At 36.2% G+C, this 10,529-nt stretch overlaps 1 protein-coding gene across 1 annotated transcript in view; it reads right to left on the bottom strand.

The window, feature by feature from the left end:
- Window positions 1-10,369, bottom strand: part of PRP39 (Tetratricopeptide repeat (TPR)-like superfamily protein) — a 20,846-nt gene extending 10,477 nt beyond the window's left edge. The window contains exons 1-5 of the mRNA XM_028258735.2: window positions 10,224-10,369; window positions 8,465-9,038; window positions 3,340-3,443; window positions 1,799-2,028; window positions 1,022-1,189 (exon numbers count right to left, since the gene is read on the bottom strand). Coding sequence (XP_028114536.2) covers window positions 1,022-1,189; window positions 1,799-2,028; window positions 3,340-3,443; window positions 8,465-8,993 — 1,031 coding nt within the window. The 5' untranslated portion in view covers window positions 8,994-9,038; window positions 10,224-10,369. The remainder of the gene's footprint in view (window positions 1-1,021; window positions 1,190-1,798; window positions 2,029-3,339; window positions 3,444-8,464; window positions 9,039-10,223) is intronic.
- Between the last annotated feature and the right edge of the window lie 160 nt (window positions 10,370-10,529).

The raw sequence follows: 10,529 nt of genomic DNA, 5'->3' as shown, positions 1-10,529 counted from the left end.
TATAGTATGAATTACATTAATATAATAATATGTAATATTACTCATCTAAAAAAAATTATATAATACAATAGATATTATATAAATTATATAGATATTATATAATAATTATTGTATAACATATAAGATATTTATAAGATAATATATACTTATATATATTAATAAAAATAAATAAACACATATATGTAAAATAATTATTTGTTATTTATATAATATAACTCATCTTAATAACTATATTTAAAATATATATATATATATATAACGTATCCCCGTACCCGTATCTAAATTTGGATACATATCCACGTATCCTTAATTTTTAATTTTGAAATGTCCGACCCCTAGATACGCACCCACACCCGATCCTCGTACCCGCGTCCGTGTAACTTAGGTTACGAAGGTTTATTGGAGGGTAAAATTGCAGATGAGTATGATTTGTTTGGCTCCATAAAAGTGTGTATGCCATTAACGACTCCCTTTTTTAAAACAATAAAGCGCTTTTTCCATTTAAAATCTCATAAACTACTTCAATTCAGAGCATCCAAAGACAGCCACATGGAAACTAATCAATGGTTATCAGCAATGAGACCAACTACACGAGAACATAATTCTTCACACAAGGAACTCCTCCTTGTATAATTGACTACTTTTCACATAAATGGCATCCTCAAAGCTGTAAAAGTGTGAATACAAGTATCAGTTAGATATGTAACCCACGGGAGCAGACCAACTGCACAACAACATAATTCTTCACAAAAGGAACTCCTCCTAGTTAATTGACTACTTCTCACATAAGTGGCATCCTCAGAGCTGTAAAAATGTGAATATAAGTAGCAGTTAGATATGGAAACAATGATGATTTATAGTTACATGAATTTTGCTATCGACAAGACAAATTCCAACACTACAAACTAAAAACAATTTCCTGGTCTTATAGACAAAAGGAGATAAAACGTAAAACCCACATCTCTGTGCTATAAAGTGAACAAATGCATAAATAATGGGTGCCACAGAAAAGAGGAACCACCTGTTGAAATAGCGATCCAGTTGTTGATTAGGATTCTCTAATATCCGTGTGTAAATCATGGCAAGACGGGCCCACTCCTGCTGCATGTATTCATATTCAATATATTTATCCCAAAGAGGGAAAGATAGGTAATCTGTACCAACATATGCTAATCCTCGCTCAAACAGCCTGAAAGACAATGAAAATAACAATCATTGTCATATTCATAGAAACATCAACCTAGCCATGGCAAGCACGTCGACAAATGTCTGACAGTGGCACTACTGTTGAACAACGAGGAAGAATTCACTCTAATAGCACATGACACTTCCAAACATAGGCACAAATATGCTGCATTTACCTTCCTGACAAAAAAATCATACAATGTCCACGAAATGTAGCAGAGATTCAGGCCATCTTAGCACTTAACTTGGACGAGATCTTCTCAGCAGCAATTTGTTATTGATGCACCTCACAGTGTCAAGAACTACATAGACTATGACATAGTCCAAGTGGAAAAAGGCGGGACCGGGGACGGGTAGTGAGGCCATAAAATAGAATTAAACCCTAAAATAAATTTAAACATCTACAGGAGCATGCACATCAGAAAAATCTTATTTCCAAAGTGCATACCAAACAAACCTTCCACCACACGAGATGTGTCGCTGTAGCAGGCATGCCAAAATCCAGTTAGAAAGCACTGTAAAGTACCTACTCCTCGTGACAATTATAAAATTAAGCAATCATGATATACCCGTAGGGAACTGCAGTAACAATGAACCAACTAACAGAAATTACCTTCGAACAGTCTCCGGATCTCCGTATGAGCTTATGGCAAATACACAATAGTGCAACCAAATATCCACAGAATATGTCACTCCTTGAACAGCTCTTTCATACACCTCCATAACTTTGTCAATAGAGCCTACACGTGCCTCATGATCGGCATACTTCTTCCAATAACCATAACACAAAGGAAATTCTGCTAAAAAGGCATCATAAACTTTCCGGATTTTCAAAATATTTTCCTGCATGAGAAATAAAATGGATGTCAACTCCAACATGAAAAAATGGACCCTTGTGTGCGAATTTATACATAAATGAATTGGGAAAATAATGATCCATTAAGAAGGGAAAAAATTAATGATCCATTAAAAGCCTGTAAAAATACTCATAAACAATAAGGAATAATAAGCCACATCATGAAATGAGAGGACAGAACCTTAAAAACAAAGTTCACGCAACATACAATGGAATCAAATAAGAAGCTGATAATACACATTCAGTATATTGCTGAAAATAAAAAAGGGCATCATAATATCTCCAAACACCATGAAATCAAATGTAATACCCACGACCAATCATCAATACAGTTTTTCAGAAACTGAAAAAGAAAACCACAGAATGTGAGGGACAACCGATTCAAGGTCATTCTGAATTTGCCACAATAGTAACTTCCCCTTGTCCAAATGCAAGTTTTTAGGAAGAAGTAAAAATGGTAGTAATCAGTTCATAAAATGGCCAGAACTACAAGAAAACCACAAATACTCCACTAGCCACCTAAGGTGGTGTTACTACATAATCAGCAATTACTGCTATTCTCAATGCTTAGTGAGATTCCTGAGTCTTTCTTCAGGGTCTACATTACCAGCAATATGTAATTCATACCACAGAACTAAACTAATAATAGTTGGCCAACAATTAAGTCAAATGCAAGATGTTCCAACATAGAAGACCTTCCTTGGTGATTCAGAAACTTGCATAGAAAGATAGTGACAATATAATTAAACTCCTTAAAGAAGAAGATAAATGAGCTACTTATCAAATAACTTCAGAATTTGAAAGAAAATCAACACAGTTTCACCCTATATACATAATATACTATCAGAGTGTCGCAGAAGGAGCTTAAGTCTGATTTCCATGCAAAATTTATCTTTTTGTAGTACCATGGAGATTTTGAAATAAAAATATTATGGAAAATCAAATGAACATAAAAGAGATGGAAAATAGGTTGAATAATTAATACAAGAAATGTATATAAGACCAAGGGTAAATTTCAAATTTCACAAAGGGCATAACTTCTGCTTTCGGTAATTTTGCTTAGGAACGATTTTGAATCTTATTTCACATTTTTAAAGCTTAAAAGACTGCATGATTTTATGTATGATTTACTACAACTTTATGAGTTGGCAATATTTTGGTAAGGTCAATCCATGTTCTTGGGCCTCATTTTATTTAGGTCCAGCACATATAAAAACAGATGGCTGCAGATGTACTTTCATATTTTTTTTTTATAAAAAAAAATCTTTTTCAATATCTAAAAAATCAACTTAACATACCTCCGCCACCTTCTCTGTCTCGTCAATTAGGGCAGTCCACGTGTTAAAATCTAAGGAATTAGCCCTCACTATGCTCCACAATCGTTCTTCGTCAGCCGACAACACTGCCAAAAAAAGAAATAAAAAAAATGTCACAAACCAGAAATCATAGAACATCCAACACGTTTGGTATCGTTTTCATTTTCTATTTTATCTGATCAAAAAAGAAAAAAGACAAAAAAAATTGACACAGAAAATTATTTTCACATTATTTTCAAACTTTTCATTGTTTTGGTTTTCAAAAACATGAAAAACAAAAACAGCACCAAACACGCTAAATGCAAATATGCATATATTAAGCACACACAGAAGGCCACAAGAAAGAAGACTTGGTAGTTTAATACCATAATCAACAGAGCTGCAACCAATGCGAAGTAAAATGTGAGAGAGAGAGAGAGAGAGAGATATTTAAAATCCCAACTCAGCCAATAAGAAAGAGTAATTTCATGTGCAAAATCAGGTATCTAAATCACCTGTTTGGTAACATTTTTGTTTTCTATTTACTGGTTTTGTATTCAAAGATTTTGAAATCTATAAATAAAAACACGCTTGGTAGGGGTTGTTTGGTAACACTTACGTTTTCAGTTTTCTGTTTATATTTACAAAAATTTTAAAAACTCAAATAAAAACTTGTTTGGTAACATTTTTGATTTATAAATCAGTGGTCTCAGTTTATAAATTTAGCCAAAAAATGAAAACACAAAAAATGTGTTTCCGTTTTGAGTTTTGAGTTTTGAGTTTTGAGTTTTTTTTTTTTTACAACCCAACACTAGCCACCATCCGCCACCATTTTCCACCACTGTCTTCCGCCACCGCCACCGCCACCCACCACCCACCACCACCTGCCACCACTACTCACCACCCACCTGCCACCCACTCGCCGCCACCACCATCATCCACCGCCAGCCACCATCACCCGCCATCTACTTGCCACCACTACTCACCACCTACTTGCTACCACCATACACCACCTGTCACAACCAGCCACCGACCACCACCAGCCACCCGCCACCCACCCGCCACCACCACCCGCCACCCATCACTACCACCACCCACCACCCACCACCACCACTACTACCACCACCACCACCATCACCCACTACCCACCCGCCACCCACCTGCCACCACCACCCACCACCCACTCGCTACCACCTACAACCCGTTACCGTCACCCACCCACCCACCACTACCACCACCCGCCACCACCCACAACCACCCGCCATCCGCCACCCACCTGCCACCACCACCCACCGCCACCACCACTACTACCACCCACTTGCTAACACCCACCACCCGCCACCGTCACCCACTACCCACCATCCACCGGCTACCACCCACCACCACCCGCCATCCGCCACCCGCCTGCCACCACCACCCGCCACCACTACCCACTCGCTACCACTTACCACCCGCCATCGTCATCCACCTACCCACCACCACCACCTGTCACCACCGCCCACCCGCCACCACCCGCCATCTGCCACCCACCTGCCACCACCACCACCCACTCGCTACCACCCACCACCCGCGACAGTCACCCACCTACCCACCCACCCTCACCACCTATCCGCCACCACCCACCACCACCGGTCATCCGCCACCCACCTGCCACCACCACCCACCACCACCACCACCACCACTACCCACTCGCTACCACCCACCACCGTCACCCACCCACCCACCACCACCACCAACTACCCACCACCCACCGTCATCACTTTCCACCACCGTCTTCCGCCGCCACTTGCCACCACTTGCCATTTCTCACTCTTTTTTATATTTTTAAAATTTTTAAAACATTTTGTCAATTACCAAATGCGTTTGTAATTTATGTTTTTCTAAAAATAAACAAAAAATAAACAAAAACCAGTTTATAAAATTTTTGTAAATATAAACTGAAAACTTAAACGTTACCAAACACACTTTCATTGCCAAAAAATGGCACCAATTTCACAATTTCTTGCCAAAACAACTGAAACATGTTTTATACAATATATAAACTTAAAACAGGCAACATTACCAAACACAACCTAGATCTAACCACTTATGAACATAAAATGAACCCCATGAACGTAGAATCTGTAATGAAGGTGAAGCACACAAACATAATCAACACAACTGCAACTTCCAAGTAACAAGAGAGTGACAAATTGAAATAGGGAGAGAAGCTTATCTAGTCAACCAGTAGCAGATGGTTAATTCAAAGCATAGAAGCAAGTATATAAACCTTCAACCAACCAAACTCCTGAATCTCCAACAACATTAACAAAGACGCAAAATATTTTTAAAAATTATAAAAACTATAAAAAGCGAAAAGGATTGAAAAAATCTTCAAGAAAATTGCATGAGTTCTTCACTCAAGTAAAAACACAGTATGAAGAAAGAAATTACGAATCAATGTAACCAACAAAACAAGATCGGAATTTTGGCCCCCTAGACCTTCACAGTCCATCACAGAATGTATCCTTGGCATATTACTTTTTTAAGCAATGTCACAGAATTCATCCGAGAAATTTTTAAAAACATTAGTATAAAAAAAATACCACCCCAATACTTGGACCAACCAACCACTTCAACGATATCTCAATTTCCAAAGGAACGTCAATAAACATGGTCGCTTCACAGAGAAAAGAGTTTGCAGCCCAAAATTGTTTGTTCTCAAAGGCCATCATTGGCATAGTAGAGAAGAAAAAATATGCATTACCATTTTCTTTAAAAATTAATACTGAAGAAGAATAAAGCTTGAGAAAACGGCTGCTAAAGTCTTAAGGTTGCGTTCATTGATTCAGAAATCAATAAATGTCAAATATCCAGAAAAATGGAACCATGAAATGAGCATAGCTCAGACAACCTGAAGCCTACTAGAAAGCTAAAAACAAGTGAGATCTTAGTAGTACCTACCGCCTGGACTTCCCAAAAAAATGAAATAAGAAGAGTTCAACAATATTTATATATTCTAGGCCCAAAGAAGTAGTACTGACTTTTTCATTACTAAATGCATCCAAATGAAAGAAATGACTAGAAGAATAACAACATTGTTGCACTCATGCAACATTAATACCAGTTGCAAGATGTCAAGTGCTCAAACAATCAAGTTCCCTGACTAACAAAACCTAGTTAAAACAACTGCCTCTAATACCATTATACTAAAAAGAGTATTTTCCTCAGTTATTCGAAAATTAGAAAGAGTACTTTTTCCTCCACAGGTTCTGATTCCATTTGCAGCAACAGAATATAAAGTAGTCAATTTTATGGTGTACAATTTCTAAGAAGCTTGCATTAAAAAAATAATACATGAAGTTTTTATCATTTATATCTCTGTTATCAGAATCTTACGATTCACGATTCGATTCACGATTCGATTCGCAATTTTTGTAAAATCGATACGAATCTATTGGTGAATCTATTTTGGAAGTGAATCTCTAGTGAATCGCACGATTCACAATCGATTCACGATTCGATTCAATTTTTACGATTCATGCAACTTTTGAAATTATTGTGTCCGACATATTTTCGACTCTTTTTTTCTCCATCTTTTTAGTGAAAATGGCATAATACAACTTTTAATAGCGTTTAATGCCAAAATAACCAACATATATACATGATTTATTATTATTTTAGCAATCATAGAGTTTTCAATAGGATCCAATCAGATTCAATCAGACCCAATATATTTTTAACCTTTCTTCTTATTTTTTTTCTTTTAAAAAATCATAATATATCTTATAAAGATGTTTAAGATTAAAGTTACACTATAAATTATCTATCACTATTTTATTAAATTGAATATTACATGTATGCGGCTAGTTATACTTTTTAAAATGTTTTAAGCTTTAAAATAAAAGATTCTAAATAATTCTATCTTATTATTTGCTCACTGTTACTTAGAAAAGTATATATGCTTATTGTCCAAATATCAACATTGCTGTTAATTATTGTTACTTTGGAAATTGATAATTTGTCTATTTGGTGACTATCTTTATTAAGAATGGCTGATAAGAAATATTTAAAAAAGAAAAAAGGCAAGATGATGATATTACATCTTTATTAAGAATGGTTGATAAGAAATATCTAAAAAAAGAAAAATTTAATATGGTGATCTTACATAGGGACCTTTGTTAACTTCTTACCTATTAAACTACGTGATTATTATTCAAAATAACATTTTCATTGATTTAAGTTTAAATATTTTATACTCATAAGATATATTTAACATCTAAATGTGTAAATATATATTTTTAAGTAATTTAGAAAAAGTGACTGAATCTTTACGATTCACGATTTGATTCGATTCGATTCGATTCGTGATTCGGTACAAGGCCATTTCGATTCACGATACGAATCCCGATTTGACAACTATTTTATATGGATCACTACAAATATAGCAACCATACAAGACCATGCTCACTACCCAAAGTCTAAATTAAATTCAGTGCATACAAACCTCCATCCTGGATTATAATAGAGTTTTTATCCAGTTCAATTAACACAGATTTCAAGCTTCTTAGCAACTGTGCAGATTAAATTAACATTAATTACTAAATTTGCTACACACGTAGGTGGTTTTAGTTAAGTTTAAACTATCATTTGGATTCCAATAGTAGGTTTAAGAGCTTCATGTTGTCATATATTAAGAAGCAGATTGATAGCACATAATCTAAAAGAATAGCAAAACATAATCATAGAAGGCCAGCCAAGTTACAAGGGAAATATAATAAAAAAATTTATCTCCATACATGCAATGAAGGGAATTCAATAGAATTCAATACTGAAAATGTAAGTTGTACAACTAAACGGGTGGGGCATTACTACACTTAGTAGAGCCGGGTAGGGGGGCTAGCTACTAGGGTCAAGTATGGGGATAATGTTCATAAATGGGGGGCGGGTGTGGGATAAAAGTCCACTGCCCGTACCTGTCCCGATGCCATCCCTAGTTTAGAGCAAGCAATGTACATGAGCTTCCATAAAGCAACACTACCAAAGCTCTTATTAATGTACTCCGGTACTATAGACACTATTAGGTATAAATCACCTTGACAACACCCAAGGGGAAAGCATATGTTGCAAACATGGCAGAGAGACATACCAGACCCATCCACCGGCTGAAGCACAGAAGTAGATCCATGACCGTCATCTGATGGATTCCCATTCTCACTTATACCACCCGCCGCAATATTTCTTGCGTCACTAACATCATGGCCATTTATGGTAGAATCATAACCAGCAACTTGACAAGAATCCCCAGAAGTGTTTGTAGGGCCCGAGAGATTCTCACTAGCATCAGCCACTTCATATGACGGCTTAGACTCATAATGGGTAATTGGAGCTCCCTGCAAGGAATAATTTAGGTCTCTACTGTATGCTTCATCACCTAAATTAGAAACATTAGGAATGGTATTAGCAGCATCTTCCACGGAAGCAGCAGTAGCAGGCAACTCTCCAGCAGTTGTTGTGGCAGCAGATGCAGCTAATTCTCCACTAGCCACATCAGCAACAGCGCCAGCATCAGGAACAGAATCTGAGTTGGTGTTACCATAATCAGTCGAAGAATAGCCAGCAGATGTGTACCCCGTAACAGCAGATGTTTGAGCAACCACAGTTTCACTGTCTCCCATAGTAACAAAATAAAGTTTGTACGTTCCTCGAAGGAAAAAAAAAAACTGCAATATTACAAACAGCACACCCACAGTGATCAATATTCCAGAATCAAATGTGCAGTTTTTGTTGAAGTGATGTAAAAGTAAGCTTAACAAAAGTGCGAGGCATTGACAAAAAAACAAATAAAAATCAAATAAGAAGACCTCAATTAACTCCAGCTTAGATTACAAAATATAAACCGATGGAGTAAGAATCCCATAGTTTCATTAAGTCCAAAAACAATAATATGCTGATCTCTAATTCCCATAATTGTCCGTGGAATCCATTATCTCAAACAAATAAATAAACAAGTCTTTTTTTTTTATATAAACTATTATGTCATGCATCAAATTAGAAAAGAAATTGAGCACTACACGCACAGATCTGCGATTTGGATAACAACCATAACCCTGCAGAGGAGCAAATAAGTGTACAGTGTATACTTATTTATATCTTTTACACAAAAACTTCGACAGGTAAACCACCAAATGGCAAAAACCCAAGTCAAAGTATAAAAAAATTAATAAATAGAAAAAAAGTCAACTATCAATCTGACAAAAACTCCACTAGCCATACACAAACAAAGCTCAAGCCATGGTTTCAAATTGCAGAATTGGCCAGTGAAACGGTTGCAATGGTGTGTACCAGATATCAAAATTATCGGTCAATCAGTAACGGGAATTTGAAACTGAACTTTGAATTTTTTCCAAGCTCTAGCAAATGTCATACGCAAACCCTAATAAGCACATTCTAACATTATTTATCATAATTTGAATGTTTTGTAATGATTTTTAATCAATAATGATACCAACAAACATGTTTTACACAATAATATTTACAGTTACGTTGCTTTTAAGACTAAAAAGTACATTCTTACATCTAATAAGGCCAAGTGTTCAGTCAATCTAGTGATTCCCTAAAAACAATCTCCCAAACAACTTGCAAAAATCAAACCGTTCACCATAAAAATGGGTAATTTTTTTTCTAAACCCTTCTATTCAAGAACTTGAGAATACTCAGATCTAATACTCAAAAAGTTTCTACCAGAAAACATAGAACCATAACGCATTTGAATTGTAACTACGACTAAACCCTTAACTATTCTCAAACTATCTGGGGAAAAAAGCACATATAAACCCTAAACAAGCATAAATCAAAAAAAGAGAAAGCGCGGAGAATAGAGAGATAGAGAGACAATGAATGCGCACCTGAGAAAACACAGAGAGATAGAGAGCGAGGAGTGGAAGCACTAAAAGACTAGGGCTCCGATTTGGGGAGAACTTATGAGGTGAGCCGCTGATCTTTTATTTTTTTCCTACTCTTAGTGAAATCATAAAACGTCGCCGTACCGCAAAAATAAACAACAACAACAATAAAATAAAATTCTAAAAAACAAAAAAATGTCAACCTTCTCTTCCATATGAGATCGGACTGGAACGTGTTATTGGATCTGCATAGTTTACTATGGATCATATTTCGATAATTCAAATCGTTTAATATGTAGAGTTTGTTGA

Source organism: Camellia sinensis, chromosome 14, assembly GCF_055761805.1.
Source record: "Camellia sinensis isolate YWXY chromosome 14, ASM5576180v1, whole genome shotgun sequence".
Taxonomy (NCBI): Eukaryota; Viridiplantae; Streptophyta; class Magnoliopsida; order Ericales; family Theaceae; genus Camellia; species Camellia sinensis.
Note: the sequence above shows the minus strand (reverse complement) of the source record. Positions and strands in the feature narration are given on the sequence as shown.